At 40.0% G+C, this 16,716-nt stretch overlaps 1 protein-coding gene across 1 annotated transcript in view; it reads right to left on the bottom strand.

The window, feature by feature from the left end:
- Positions 1-16,716, bottom strand: part of SPTLC3 (serine palmitoyltransferase long chain base subunit 3) — a 115,285-nt gene that overhangs the window by 24,415 nt on the left and 74,154 nt on the right. Inside the window, exon 9 of the mRNA XM_038751639.1 lies at positions 9,995-10,121. Within this exon, the coding sequence (XP_038607567.1) occupies positions 9,995-10,121 (127 nt within the window). The remainder of the gene's footprint in view (positions 1-9,994; positions 10,122-16,716) is intronic.

The raw sequence follows: 16,716 nt of genomic DNA, 5'->3' as shown, positions 1-16,716 counted from the left end.
AGTGACCCTGCCAGCACACCTACAGAAATTCTTACCCCATAGGCTACCTGCCTAGGCAGGCAATCCAGGGAATTGACTTCTGGGAACTGTAGTATCCGAAGGATGTTTAATTATTTCCAGTTCCAGTTTAGGAGAAGGAAAATTCTCTTTGCTTGCTGAGAACTGTTGACTCTGAGCAATGTCTAGTTATTTCCAGTTCCAGTTTTGGTTCAGGAAATGTTCTTTTCCTTCTGGGAAATGCAGCCTCCTTAGAGAGGATTCATTATTCCTATTCCTCTTCCCCTCATATTCTTAGTTCTGCCTCCATAAGAGTTTGGTTTCTTTTGCAAGAAAACACAGTGCAGGACCCCTTATTTGCTAAGAGGTGTTGTATGCCAAGTACTATAAAGCAAAAACAATTCCTGGAAAACACACAAACAGTTCAAACAACACACATTTACTGGTTAGTTCACATTTTACCCACAACCTCTCTTGCTTTGCAGTAGAAATACATAATATGCATAGCCACAATACCACAGTTCTTTGCTTTTTTGTGTTTTCTTTTGATTTTCTTTTTTTCCTAAACCACTCACATGCAAATTCCCCTAGGTATTTATGGATTGGATTTGATATTAAAATAAATCGCCCTGGTGCAAAAATCAGGCATATAGAAACTGATTTTCTGTAGGACTGCTATCCATAAGGTGACACCATATCTTGGCTGTTGTAAATCAGGCATTCAGGTGGTCTATAAACCCTGGGCCTCAATTCTAAGGGCACAGCTGATTTCTGAAGGGGGCAGACTCTAATGATGAAACAAACCTTAAGTGGAAGTTTAAGTAATGGAAATATATTTTAAATAGTAGGCAAGGGGCAACCTAATAATATCTAAACTAAGTCCCTAATTTTTAATGGTTAGGGAATGGTGATTTCATTTACTTTATTGCCAGTGTACCTACCTCCTTGGAGAAGAGGCAGTTGGAAAATAGCTTTAAAGCTTCAAAGTTCAATGTGCTAAGCACCTTGCCTACAAGAGTTATAGTGTTCTACCACACAGGAGAATGGGGGATTCAAAGTAGCCAGTTCATAGGAGAATCATTGGGTTCCTCTTTCACAGATGGAGACAGGTGGGAGACATGGAGCTAGATGAGTTGGTTTTTCAACTGGATTTTGAAATCTGACTTACTGCATTTGGATTTTTAGGCTTTTTTTCCCAATCAGGTGGGTTTGGGAGGGCTGTGTGTGTGGTAGTCATGTCATGAGGAGAGTAGTTGGCTCTGGAATCTGATGGGCAGTTTAGAGGACACCTAGGAGCTATGTTGATAATCCACAATGTGGTTAATTGCTTAAGTGATAATGACCTTTAAACCGAATATCATCTTCAATGAGATGAATCAGTCTTAAAACAATTTAACAGCACATAGTAACTAGGAATCCCTGGCCTCAATTCAGAGATTGGTCCAGTGAACACTTGCTTTATAGTGCCAGGAGTTATTTTATTTAAGCAATGTATTATTATACTGTTCATGACTAATGCCCACATTACTACACTATGTATAAACCAGATCAACTTTGGAAATAAATAAAATAATATAAATCCCCCTCTCTAATACTCTCTCCCCATATACTCCCTCTATTCTTGATTCTTTGCCACGCCCCACCCCACAGGTTTCTCAGTTATCTCGATTATCTCCCATATCTCTTTAAAAGTTTTGTACTTCCTCCTTTCCCTGTAAGTCCTGGGCCAGTGGAGCCACAAGGGGCACAGGCAGCAGCAGCATGAAGCCTCCACAACCATCAGATGTAGGAAACTGGGCTATAGATGATCTGGGTGGAACCCAGTGAGGCTCCTACCACTCCCCTTTAGTGCTGATCCTCTGAGCCGTGTCTTCAGTGTTGTTTTGGGGTTTGCTTTTTTTGAGTTTTCATCTTTCCTTATTTGCCTGTCACCAAACCCCTCCTCCTAATATTTTTTAGCCTTTAAGTCCCTTGGGAACCAGGACCCTGGTCTAATTCTCATCTGGGTATTTTTTTTTTAATGGAGCTTATTAAAATGCTCTGCATACAGCAAGCGATCAATAAATAGCATTGCTACTGGTATTGTTTGGAATTTAAACTAGGACTTCATCAATGCTTTCTCCTTTAGGAGAATCTACTTCTATGTATTTCTGTGAGTCCCAAATGAATTATGAACTTAAAATGTGAACTTTGCTTTAGTTTTCATCTCGATGTCAATGGCAAATATTTGCTGACTGATCTAAAGTACAGCATGAGTTCAGGAGTAAAGACCATGACCCTGGTTTATTATTTGTAGCAGGAATGGTAGGATTTATGACCATGCAGTAGCCCAATTTCTCAGCTGTGGTTGGATTCTGACCTCCAATAACTTCGTCTTCTTTCAACATTGCCATCTTTTTTATTCTGTTTTAGGATAACTGGTCTATTTATCCACAGAAAATAGTTGAAAATGTGGCTTCCTGACTTTGGGCCAAAATACATCTCTTTCTTTCAGAGTGATTCCCTCTAGACTGAAGCAGGGAACTTGTCTACCAACTCTGTTATATTGTACTCTCCCAAGCACTTAGTCCAATGCTCTGCACACAATAAGCATTCAATACATATGATTAATTCATAATTTTACTTAATTATATTAATGTCTGTAATCTCATCTAGAGTGTGAGCTTTCTGTGGGCAGGGAATGCATCTATCAACTCTGTTATATTACACTCTCCCAAGTGCTTAGTACAGTGCTCTGCACATAGTAAGTGCTTAATAAATATGACTGATTTGACTTGATTGATCCAAGTTTTTAGTACAGCACTCTGCATACAGCAAGCACTCAGTAAATACTATTTATGGATTGATTAGAGAAACAGCAAGTGAAAGAATACATACCAAAACAGCAGAAAAAAAAATCAAAGACACCAGGGAAAAAGACTTGATCTTTCATCAGTAGTGAATAGATTTGATATTACTCAACAGCAAAAGAAACAATGAGGTAATTCTAAAATTTAATCATACCTAGCACTGTGCACTGCAAAACATTTCTTGTTCCAAATTTGATTATGATTTCAATGTTTTGATATTGTTTGCCTTGAATTAGTTTAGCAATTCTTACTGTGTGCATGTCAAGTATTTGGAAAATTGCAGCCCCGGGGGTGGGGGTTAGGGAGGGAGGGACTAATCATCTTTGAGTTATCTGTGAGTTTTCAAGTGATTTTCACTACTTTAAACAGAAAGTATCTCCTTTTTCCAACAACACCTCACTCAAAAATGGCTGGTAGAATTTATTCAGCCCCTCCAAAATGAATCCACCTTTGAGGAGAACTCAAATATAGAAAGTTAAGCCAGAAAGAACATTCTGAGTGAGTGAAAAGAGGCAGTCTGTTGTGGGAGATGGCATGGAACAGTGTTAGCTAATAGCATCTGTTCCATAAACACCATAAATAAATGGATGTGGGTAATACAATCAATTCTAAATGAAATAAAAATGATTTTATGTTCAGGTAAGCTGTTGCCAAAAGAACTCCCACTTGTTGGGGTGAATATTGCTCTAAACTAGATTTCAATGCGAGCTCTCAAACCCAGGCTCCTAATAAGCTACTATGTCAACAGAGCTCTTTCTACAAGCCTAAAAGCCAATTTGGCAATATGTGTGCTGGAAGCTGTGTTAAGGTAGAGTTTTAAAAGCCCACTGTAGATATAACATTTTGCATATTTCTTAAGTCATTAAGCTTAAAAAAAAAACTAGAAAAGGACCAGGCTGAGGAGGCCCTCTATTGGTGAAATGTTTTATTAAGCATTTGAGGAACAGAATGTAGGTCGGCATAATTTCAGGGTATCAGGGAGGGGAAAAAGAGCATAAGTAAAAATGAACTAAAGAGTTCATGACAGTCACGTGTCAATCTAAGCTTCCATTTTCTTTTTATGCTTTCTAATGAAATACATGAACTATACTCAAATATAATGGTTGGTTCACTTGTCCTTTACACTCAATTTGATTTCATATTTTCCTAATAGACAAGCATGCTTTAGATGCATATCTAAAGCATGCTTGTCTATTACACCTTTTCTCTTCCATCTGGGGCAATATACTGTTAGAGAATTATCTTTTCAGATATCTAACATTTTAGGTTCTAGGCATCCATGATGTTTCTGCATGCTGATCTTAATAGGTCATGGTATTAGGAGACAGTAACTCATAGCACAAACTGAAGGGGGAGATAAGAAGTATTCACGTAATACAGTCTATGTAGACAGCCAAAGCAGAGAATTCAGCCACCTCAGAATTTACTTTGAGGTTGGATATATCCAGATAGGCAGACTACTCCGATAAAAAATTACCAGGTTTTTTATAGTATTTGTTAAGCATGTACTATGTGTCAAGCAATGTTCTAAGAGCTGGGGTACATACACGTTAATCAGCTTGAAAAACAGTTCTTGTCCCACCTGGAGTTCACAGTCTAAATTGGAGGGAGGAGGATTTAATCTCTATTTTACATATAAGGAAACTGAGACACAAAGTTAAGTGACTTGCCCAAGGTCACATAGCAGAAAAGTGGTGGGGTTGGAATTAGAACTCAGTTCCTCTGACTTTCAGCCCTATGCTCATGATCTTTCCTCTACATCATGATGCTTCTCTATAATTGATAATTTATCAGTACCATCTGTGGTGTGTATATATAATCAAAGATCCAACACTCTTTTTCTATTTATGAATAACCAAGGTTCTAGTCTATCCTTTAATTTTCCACGTGGGCCTAATGTCTTTGGAACCGTCACTTGTCCATTCACCAGCTGCTATGCGGACTGACTCCCTCATAGCATAAGATGGCAGTACAATGAAAGTGGAATGTACTGTCATTAAAAACAAAAACTAGAAAAATTGACTGTGGTTACGATGGTACAGGGCTTGAATTAAAGGAAGGACAACACTTCATTGTTCCTCTCCCTATGGCAGTGTCGATGGAATGAGGAAAAAAAAGAGTCGAAACATGTCTACCAATTCAGTCAGATTATACTCTCCCAAGTGCTTAGTACAGTGCTCTGCACAGTAACTGCTCAATAAATATCATTGGTATCAAGCTATATACTTGAAGTACATGAGGCACTCTAAATATGTCTCATTTTTAATCAATAAAGGATAGGTATTTCATGAAAACTTCCATAATAAATTGGCATAATTATATTGCAATCAGAGTTATTCAAAAATCTGTTCCATAGGTGTAAAAAGAAAATGGAATGAAATAGGATTATTCATAAAAATCTTTCTATTGTGAACCAGTGTGGTCTGATGGAAAGAACATGGGCCTGGGGATCAAAGCACCCAAGTTCTAATCCAGACTCTGCCATTTGCCGACTGTGTGACTTTGGGTAAGTCACTTAACTTCTCTGGGACTCAGTTTCCTCATCTGTAAATTGGAGACTCTCCTGTCCACTCAGTGGTCCTCATATGGGGCAGGAGTGGTGTATGACCTCATTATCTGTACATATACCCCAGCATTTAGTACAGTATTAATACTTAATATTATTATTACTAATTACTCTTCAAATTCTGAGACTGTGAGCCCACTGTTGGGCAGGGACTGTCTCTATATGTTGCCAATTTGTACTTCCCAAGCGCTTAGTACAGTGCTCTGCACATAGTAAGCGCTCAATAAATAAATACGATTGATGATGAGGGAATGTAATGGAGATAAGATGTGAGCTTTGTTTGGCAAATTCTGAGACCTGATATATGTGACAAAAACCAATCCTTTCTTTGGACCACATAAGCATTGTTATGATTAAGGAACACTTTCCATCATGAACTATTGATCAGTTTGTAAGATTTTGGTAATGATAAAGAAATTTTTGTTGTTAAAGATAATTAGATAAAGCTCAGAATTTGTGGACAATTCCATCTTTTATGGGTAGGAAGGAAGCTTGTTTCCTAGATAACAGATACTAATAATGCTTTAAATTTTGAACAGAATGCAGGGTCAGTGTGGTGTCAAGCTGATACTTTTTGCTAAACTAGGCAGATGTACAGAGGCTTACTAAAATAATCTAGAAACATTATCGAATGATGACTGAAGCAAGAGTATACACTTAAACACTGATGCTACTGTATCTACTGTTGTGCGAGGGGTGACTGCTGATGAGAGAGGACAATTTTAAAGAAATGCTGATGAATCAGTAATATTTTTTTGAGCACTAACTGTGCATAAAGCACTGTACTAAATGCTTGGGAAGGTATAATGAAGTTTCTAGATATGATCCCTGTCCAAAAGGAGTTTATACTCACCTTTTAAGAACTCACAGATTTCTATTGAAAATTCTTAAGAATGTGGAGATTTTCCTGGGTTTTAAGAAAATTTGACCCAGAATTCACTAACATTTAACCAAACAAAAAAGTTAAGATGGAAGGTCAGGAAATTTCCCACATTTTTCACACCTGTTCTTGTTGAGTTCTTTCAACAAATGATCCTTGCATTTTTAGGAATTTATTCTCCACTAAAGTAATAATGATAATAATGATGGTATTTAAGCGATTACTATGTGAAAGAAGTCTTGGATGATGATACCTTTTTTTTATGTTGTTAGTAAAGCACTTACTATGTGACAGGCATTGAGCTGGGGAAGATACAATAAAATCAGTTTGGACACAGTCCCTGTGCCATATAGGTCACAATTTTAAATGCATTTTACAGTTGAGGTAACCAAAGCCCAGAGAAGTTAAGTGACTTGTCCAAGGTCACACAGGAAACAAGTAAAGGGGCCAGGATTAGAACCCTGGTCCTCTGACTCCCAGGACTGTGCTCTTTCCACTAGGCCACACTGCTTCACTTTAAATTTGGTGTACTAAGCTAACTTTATTTCTAATCTCATTCAGTCATCAATGTATGGTTTATGATGATGATGGCATTTGTTAAGCACTATGTGCCAAGCACTGTTCTAAGCCCTGGATTATGAGATATGAGGGGGGATAAACTTCATGTTGCTCATTTCTACAACTCCCAATATCAGTTGGAAAGGAAAATGAACTCTCTCTGAAGGCATGTTTTATACATAAATTAAGAAGGAACATAGTGCATTTAATAATAACAAATAATAATAATAATTGTGTCATTTGTTATGCACTTATTGTGTGCCGAGCACTGTCCTAAGTACCTGGATAAATGTGAGATAATCAGGTCAAACAGAATCTTTGTCCTACATGGTGCTCACAATTTAAAAGGGAGGGAGAATAGGTATTGAATCCCCATTTTAGAGATGAGGAAACTGAGGTATAAGGAAGTGAAGAGAAGCAGCATGGCCTAGAGGATAGAGCATGGACTTGGGAGTCAGAAGGACGTGGGTTCTGATCCCAGATCTGCCACTGTCTGTCGTGTGACTGTGGCCAAGTCATTTAACATCTCTATGCCTCAGTTATTTCATCTGTAAAATGGGAATTAATACTGTGAGCCCCAGGTGAGACATGGGCTGTGCCCAGTCTGATTAGCTTGCATCTACCCCAGAGCTTAATAGACTGTCTGGCACATGGTAAGCACTTAGCAAATGCCATATAAACAAACAAACAAACAAAAGTCATGTAGCAGGCAAGTGGAGGAGCCAGGAAAAGAACCAGTGGTCTTTCTACTAGACCATGCTGCCTCGTGGTATACATCCATGCATATTGAATAAATCGCAGCCTGAGAAGAACTAACTTCACAACAGCCTTGCTGCAGAGCTCCACCCTGCTGCTGGTGCCTAAATACTGTCATTTCAGGAGAGAGCGTCATTTCAGCTTTGAACCCCAGCATCAAAGAACATTGATCTTATTCCTGTAGCTCTGATTTCTTTGAAGCAAATGACTTTGTGCTGTAGATTAAAGTGCAGACATCCATCAAGAAACAGATCTGGCAACCACTCTCCAGAGCCAGACCAAAGCTGAGCTTTACAGACTTCAGTGACAACTGTGCCACGAGGCGGGCCAAAGATGAAGCCTTCGAGGACTGTCTCCTCCCGCCCGGACCCCAGGAGACCGAGAGCACAACAGTGGGAGCTTCTGAGCTTTGGTAATTTTATCCCGCCAAGGTTCCCACTGTCAGGGTGAGGAGAGAGACAGGAGCTGCGATTCAGTGTTGGAGTTCCTGCTCATGTCTATTTGAGAAGGCATTGTTTTACATTAAGGCTAGATGAACATTGACTTCAAAAGAAAATCCCAGAAGTGCCAAGATCTGGCCATGACAGCCAGAACAGACTGAATAAATGAGCTTACTGTGTTTCCCTAATGCCGGCAGGCACTGCTCACTATCTGTCGAGGTAGCAGGTTTCCCTCTGCCTTCCCTCACTCAGGATGAGCCTAATAGAGCAATGCAGCTCACCAGGGACTGGCAACTTTTGAAGTTGCCGCGAGGCAGAGAGGGGAGTTGTCAGGGAGAACAGAGTTTGGGCATGGGCAGTCTCCAGTGAAGCAGCGTGGCCTAGTGATAGAGCACAGACCTAGAAGTCAGAGGGATCTGAGTTCTAATCCTAGAATGCCACTTGTCTGCTGTGTGATGTTGGGCAAGTCACTTGACTTCTCTGTGCCTTAGTTACCTCATCTGTCAAATGGGGATTAAGATTGTGAGCCCCGTGTGGGACAGGGACTATGTCCAACCCCATTTGCTTGTATCCACCCCAGTGCTTAGCACAGTGCCTGGTACATAGTAAGCACTTAACAAATATCACAACTATTATTATTATTAAGGGGACAGCTTTGACTGCCATTTGGCAGCTCCCCTTTCTTCCGTCACTTCTGGTTTCTGTTCTGCCCACCTTTCTCTCCCAGGTCTATGACCAGTGCTTCCTGGGCCAGACCTCTTCCTCTGAATCCACGTGAAGTGCCCTAACCATCTGAGAGAGTTCAGGTGAGATGGGGAGAGGGGATTTGGAAGAGCAGAGGCAGTAGCAAGGAAGAAGTTGCTATGCCATGTTGGAGGCTGCACAAAGCCCCATAGTCCCTGGAGTAGCAGTGGCTCAGAGAATCCTTACCAGAGGCTTATTTACTTGGCTGGGGGTGCCTGGATTCACCCTCCAAGCTCAGACAGCGGGGTACCCATGCTGGCTGTGCCCTCTCTTGGTACTGCACAATTCTCCTGTTCAACGTGTCAAGGGGGGAGGGAACACAAAGCCAAAGTGAGAAAGGAGGTGAAACTTGCAAGAGACAGAAAAGGGAACAGGAAAACAGCCTTTAATGCACTGTTAGAAGCTGAAGGGTCAAGGAAATATCGACCCCTTTATATAATGGCTGAATAGTCCTGCCTTCCTACTGTACTGAATTCTCCCAAGCACTAGGTACATAATAAGCGCTCAGTAAATGCCTTTTTTAAGATGGTATTTGTTATTTGTTTAATGTGTGCCAGGTATTAATTGTTCTGAGCACATACAAGATAATTGGGTTGGACACAACCCCTGTCCCACATAGGGCTCATAGTGCCACTCCCCATTTTGCAGGTGAATGAACTGGGGCATAGAGAAGTTAAGTGACTTGCCCGAGGTCACACAGCACAATAGTGGAGTAGCTGGGATTAGAACCAGGCCCTTTGACTGCCAGGACCATGCTCTTTTCACTAGGCCAAGCTGATGGATGAACTGATCAGTCAAGAAGTTCTTTCTTTTGTCTAACCAAATGCTTCCTTTTTGCAAATTGAGCCCATTTACCAAGAGTTTGTGATTCTATTCAAGGCCAAGGAGGACAGAAGGAAGGTTCTAGAAAGCAAAAGACTCAGTGCAGGTAAGGCAATAAAACAAACCCTGGGTTTTAGGCCAGGCTCAGCCACAGTTTCAATAGTGCAGCTTTAAGGAAGTCATTTTCTTCCCTCGATGACTAGATTCATTGCCTGTAAAGTGAAGGCATCACTACTCCACAGTGGAGGAAAAGCACTTTACAAATAAAAAGTGCCCAAGAGATACTTAGCCAGCCTATGGGGGTATTTTGGAGACAAAGCTGAACAAGGCACCGACACACGCCAACCCGGAATAACTGTATGTACACAGAGGGGAGTCTTACCCTGTGTGGTTCCGTCTAGTCCCATGGTACATTTCATTGCCCTGATGATTTGCTCTGCTATAGGTGGGCACATGGATGTGGCATACACAGCACTGTGCGAGTGAGTTCGTAAGTAATCCACAAGTTCCTTAGAGAAGGGGAGAAAATGTAATCAACTTCAGTTTTTGCAAGAGAACATGGAATCTTCTCTCCAAAGGCCAAAGTGACAGAAAAAGATATCTGAACCCGGTGTTATGGAGTTTTAGTGGGGCTTGAACTTCCATTTGCCTCACTTCTCTTTTTGTTCAAACATTTTCTAGCCTGCTGCAATAGATCATCTCTTTCTCTGATGTTTGCTGTGAAGATGGCACTGCTTATAATGAGGCTGCATCCTTTCCCTGACATATCAACTTGGCAACTGTGAACATGAGTCTGTGAGCTAGTTGGGGCAGATATATCAAAGACACGATCCCTTATATCCTGATGGGACAACCGGGCTTCTTGCCAGTTGCAAGCCCTGAAAATCTTGACAGGGGCATGGGTTCATCTAATTTCAGCTCTCCCATTCACCTGTTATGTGACCCTGGGCAAGGACGACAAACAGTTGGAGTTGTCCAGGGCCAGAGCTGAACAGGAGGTATCACAATAGCTCATTATCCAGCAAGGAGGACATGACCCTCCACCTTAGACATCGAGATTGAGAGACTTAGAGGTACAGAACAGACAGTGCAGTTGGTGTTGATGGGAGGCTGAAGTGACTTGGGATTCTAGCAGGTGCCTCTTGGACAGGATTACCAAACTAATGACAACTCTGTACTCTGCCCCTTGCCTGTTTGACTTGGGGCAAGTCACCTAAGTTTTTGCTGCCTCAGTCTCCTCGTCTGTAAAATGCAGCTTAAAATACCTGTTCTCCCTCCTGCTGAGACTAGGAGTTGCATGTGTGTCTAACCTATCTTGTACCTAACCAAGCATTTACTACAGTGTTTGGCACATAGTAAGTGCTTAACAAATACCACAATTATTATTTTTCTTGCTTTTCCACCCCTTAGATTGAGCCCATTTCGGAGAGAGGTTGAATCTAATCTGTATCTATCCCAGAGCTCTCAGCAGCGTGCTCTGGCAGGTAAGGAGTATTTGATACCTTTATTACCATTGTTATTGTTAGGTTAGTTAGGATAACTGTATTGGATTAAGAAGAGAGCTTAAAAATTCACTCTGATCACTTCATAGCACAGCTTATTGAAAGGCATCAAACACCCTGTGGTTCAAGCTCCTGATACATGGTCAGAATTAACCAACCCACAGGAAGAAAGCACGTTTCTGTTTTTGAGATGAAGTGGAGGACACAAGTGGATGGAGGAAATCCAGGATATGCGTCTCACCAGAATTGGGTTGGGGAAAGAAATTTAATATGAAACAAAAATTCATCTACTTCTGTACTGAAGTGTACAAAAAATTCATTCAATCATATTTGAGTGCTTACTGTGTGCAGAGCACTATATGAAGTGCTTGGATGGAACTAATCCTAGGAAATGCTCAAGAAGCCAGGGGGAGAAATTAAAAACATGCTATGAGGTGGCAATAGAAGAATAATAATTTTGGTTTTAGTTAAGCACTGACTATATGCTAAGCACTGTACTAAGCACTGTGGTAGATACAAAATAAGCGGTTAGAGCACAGCCGCTGGCCCATGTGAGGTTCACTATCTAGGGGAGGGAGAAAAGATATTGAATCTTTATTTTACAGATGAGGACATGGAGGCACAGATAAATTAATCATATTTACTGAGTGCTTACTGTGTGCAGAGCACTGTACTAAGTGCTTGGGAGAGTACAATATAACATAGTGGGTAGACATGTTCTCTGCCCACGAGGAGCTTACATAGACTGTAGAAGGGAAGACAGACATTAAAATCCATTACATCAATCAGTGGCATTTATTGAACGTTTCCTGCATATGGTTCAAGTGTTCGGGAAAGTGCAATATAACAGAGTTGACAGACATGTTCCCTGCTCACAAGGTGCTTATATAGCAGGTACCATTCCAAATTTTCCTAGGTTTATAAACATGACACAGCCAGAATAGCTCAGTGGAAAGAGCCCGGGCTTTGGAGTCAGAGGTTATGGGTTCAAATCCCAGCTCCTCCAATTGTCAGCTGTGTGGCTTTGGGCAAGTCACTTGACTTCTCTGTGCCTCAGTTACCTCATCTGTAAAATGGGGATTAAGACTGTGAGCCCCTGGTGGGACAACCTGATCACCTTGTAACCTCCCCAGCGCTTAGAACGGTGCTTTGCACATAGTAAGTGCTTAATAAATGCCATTATTATTATTATTATTATAAGGTAACCCCAGCTCGAAGAATTACAGTACCAGGGGAAATGTGGTTTGAAATTTTGGCGGGAAAATGTTATCAGTTGCCTGGAGATATACTTATTTTTGGTCTGGCCTAGCTGTACCCAAGACCTGCGCGGATGGACTCACACAAATTTGCCCAGCTGGATCCAAAGTGCTATGGAGTGAACAAGCACGGGAGGACACCTAAGGCTCTCAGATTTCCCTTTCAGAATTTCTGAGGTGGGTGTCAGCAGTCGGTAACGGGTTTTACAGCCCAAACCTGTGTTGCATCTTTGCCCAGCGAGACCTTTAGGTCAAGTTTCAGGGATGTTTCAGCATGCATTTTAAAGTTCAAAATCCTGGTTATTTTCTCTACCGATAGGCCTGGAGTTCAAGGTCAGAAATTGACTTGCTTGAGGAATTCAGACAAGAGGATTGTTTGAATAAACATTTTAATGCCCATTTCATGACCCCCATTTACATCAAAGGGCTATTAAGCATAGCATATCAAAGAACCAGAGCTGGTGGAAGTCTGAGTCATGAAGCCCTTTGGAATGAATGCAAATCCTCACCAGGCAGACTCTAACTCAGATTGGAGTTGATCAGGGGTTCCTGCAGTGCTCCTCAATCTCCTCTCTCCTCCCTCCTCTCCTCCTGAGAGCTAGTCTCATGGTGTTGGGACCCCAAGTGCTACTTGTGTTTGGTTTGTTTATCTTCCTCTGGGTACTGTTGGTGGCAGAAAATTCTAACAGTGCAACATACTTGAAAACACTTAGGGATTTTAAACAATACTCTCCAGTGTTCCCTGAAAACTGGGACTCCAGAATTTGGGGTCAACAGAGTTTATAAAATCCGTGACACGTTTGGACAAGTGGATAAGCCAAACAAGCCTCGTCAGCTGGTCCTTCCTCTAAACAAGCCATTTGTAATGGCTAAGTCTCGAAAGGATGGAGGATTTCACATTAGAGCTGCATAGAGCCAGATGATCAAATATGAAATTAGGGTGACCGAGTTGCAAACTTTAGCTTTAAAGATAATATATTAGCAGATAACAGGGAGGAAGGGGACCCTTTAATATGTAGCACAACAATGGTTGTTCAGTGTCCTGAGAGGCATAAGTACCGAGTATGTACATACTGCAATTTTAATGACATGATATTCTGTTCTATTATTAATATTATCAAAATTAGAAATGAATAGGATGAACTCATGCCAAATCTAGAAAAAGTTACAGATCCTAAATTTAGCACTGAATTGCAAATTCCAAGTCATTTCCCTTGAAAAAATATTTGCCTTGGATTTCATTAGGTTGCTATTCATTAGCATGGGCTCCAAATGTATTTTTATTTCCCCATTAATGTTCATATATATATATATATATATATATATATATATACATAAATGTATTTGTACATACATATATATAATTTTATATAATTTATTTTGTTTTGCTTTTAGATTTCTTAGAATTTTACAGGTGAAATTTCACTATACTCCTTTGAAAATCCTAAATATCAGAGAAAACAAGTTTCCTATTGTTGCTCAATTCAGGCAGTCTTTAGACAGAAAAAAAAGCTTTCAGTAAACATCTACAGAAAGCTTAACCTGAAAGGGAAAAATGTCATATAGGACCAAAAATAGTTAATTCTCCAACTTCTTACCAGCTCTAACTGTTCCTAAAGGTTCAAAGTGATTTTTGATTAAAAATATATTAGTTTTCATCAAATATTAGATTTTAATGTTCAGAATTGCTTGAATATATTAATCTGGGCATTTGAAAAGTTACAGATGTGGTGGCTAGAGAAGCGGTATACAACCTCAGAATATCAGAGTAATAGGCTGGAAAGGATTCTCAAAAGATTACGCCCCAGCAGAAACTGACCTAAACCGTCTCTGGTTCACCTCCAGCGATGGAGATTCTACAACTTCTTGAAGCTCTGTAATTTATTCCAGCTTCTCCCAATCCTCATATAATGAGAAAGTTCTTTCTATCCTTTTCGTCTCTGGACTTCAGTCATGACTGGGTGGAAAACTGCTTTCCATTTTTCTCCCCTGGTTTTCTTCCACTTTCTTTCATTTTTAGTTATCCTCATGGATTATTGTCTCATATCACTTATGAAATACCGTGAAATAGCCAGGATAAAAAATATACTGAATATTGTGTGCCTATGAATTTATAATGTATGGGTATGTTACAGTAAAATATAATAATCTAAAAGAAGAAAACACAGGGAATGAGAATTTTCGCAGCACATATGGAACGTGTTGGATCCTCAAAAGATAAATGCATAAACTGGAAAACCTGGGTTTCCATTAAAAAAAATCTCACCTCTCCAAATAAGTGTGCATTTCCTTTTTTCCTAGCTGTTCATAGGTTGTGAGACCCTTGATGGGCAGGTTCTGTGTCTAATTCCCACTTGTAAACCTCCCAGCACTTTAAACAGTGCTCTGCAGGCAGAAAGTGCTTAATAAATACTATTACTACTACTGAACGAAGGCCTAGGTCTGAGATTCTGAAAGTTCTTGTCTAGTTTAAATCCATGTGTGTGCATACATATTTATATATTTAGGTAAAATAAAAAATACTAAAACTTATCCACTGCCTTAGAGTGTTTCAGAGCCAACTTTTAGAAGCTCATTGGTAATGAGAATTCTTTTGGGGTCACCTGGAAGGAAAGGAAAGTCTAAGACTTTAATAAACAGACAGTTCTCCCATAACACATTATTAAGGAAAACTCGTATTATGATATCTATGTGGTGTTCAATGCAGTGTGCAGTACAAAACCAGTGACCTGTGTGGTCAGAAGAATGTTCCCTAATTCTCCAATAGTGTTTTATCCAAAACATGCACTGAATACTGTCTCTCATGAGAGAATTGATTGTATCTCAACAAGAAATAGCTTAATTGACCACACAAAAATACCTCTTCTTTTTTTTTTGTTTCTGTGAGGCAGGCTACTTTGACTTGCCTCATTTTTTTGTTTGATATTTGATCATCATCCATGTCATCAACAACATTTACGGAGGATCTCCAGTGTGCAGATGACTGTGAATCACTTCATAGATTTTGCATGGCACTACCAGCTGATAATAAGCCTGGCAGGAATTATATTATGTACACTGTGGAAATCCTACCTATGAAGATTTTCAGTGGCAACATAGAAGTGAATGCTGTCATCTTATTCTGCTCCCTAGCCATACACTGTCAATAATGTGTAAGTAATCATGAAAAAAATAAGGGCCTACAATAATAACCTTTGGGAGATTGACTTTACAGAATTTGGCAACAGTAGGACATCAAACATTAGACCAAATTGAAGGTTTATAAAACTGTATTGGTGTGCAATCTTCTACATGTGTGAGAACTGGACCTACTATGGAAGACACAGCTGGATTCTTGATAATTTATACCAGCACCTCCTATGAACCATGCCCTACCATCAGACGGTGGGACAACATTACTAATATTGCGATCCTTGAATGGAGGCACCTACAACAAGGTATCAGTAAAACAAGGAACTGTCTTTCTGTGCACACAAACACCCACCACCCTGTGTGTGCAGAGCACTGTACTAGACACTGGGGAAACATTTTTAAACAAACACAAGACCTGATCCCTGGTTTTTGAGTTTACAGGATCAAGGAAGAAGCAGCATGGCCTAGTTCGAAGAGCACAGGCCTGGCAGTCAGAGGATATGAGTTCTTATCCAGGCTCTGTCAATTGTCTGCTGTGTGACCTTGGGCAAGTCACTTTACTTTTCTGTGCCTCAGTTTTCTCATCTGTAAATTGGGATTCAATACCTGTCTCCCTTCCTATAAAGACTGTGAGCCCCATGTGGGACAGGGACTGTGTGTCCAAAATGATTAATTTGTGTCTATCCAAGAGCTTAGATCAGTACCTGACATGTAGTAAGTGCTTAACAGATATCATTATTATTATTACTGCATGTTTTTTAAAAATCTATGCCTCTACGGCGGTATTTGCTAGTTACATAGAGGAGGAACAGACAGCAGTTCTGTTATTGTAGATTTTTCCCTTGCCATTGATGAATATCTCTCTCCAATATATACACCCATTAACACATATAAACACCTTGTGTGAGGGGTAGCAGTACAAAAATTCCATTTAATTTTCTATAATATGAAAATACACTGGCAATATATTATAAAACCATCCATTGCTGACCTTTAGCTTAATGTGACAGATTACCTAGAAAAGAATGCATAGGTATGCAGGATGCTACTACTTATCCAGATACTTCAAGCAAACATGTACGTTTATATTTCAGTTATCTGGACATTTTTTGATCTTTACAGAGAGGAGAGAGCAAAATAAGGTCAGCTGAATCTACTTCCTGAATACAAAAATTCACAGGATTCAGTTACAAGTGGACACTAAATGAAGGAAA

The sequence above is a fragment of the Tachyglossus aculeatus genome, chromosome 9 (genome assembly GCF_015852505.1).
Source record: "Tachyglossus aculeatus isolate mTacAcu1 chromosome 9, mTacAcu1.pri, whole genome shotgun sequence".
In the NCBI taxonomy this organism is placed as follows: Eukaryota; Metazoa; Chordata; class Mammalia; order Monotremata; family Tachyglossidae; genus Tachyglossus; species Tachyglossus aculeatus.
This window is presented reverse-complemented; position numbering and strand designations above follow the sequence as displayed.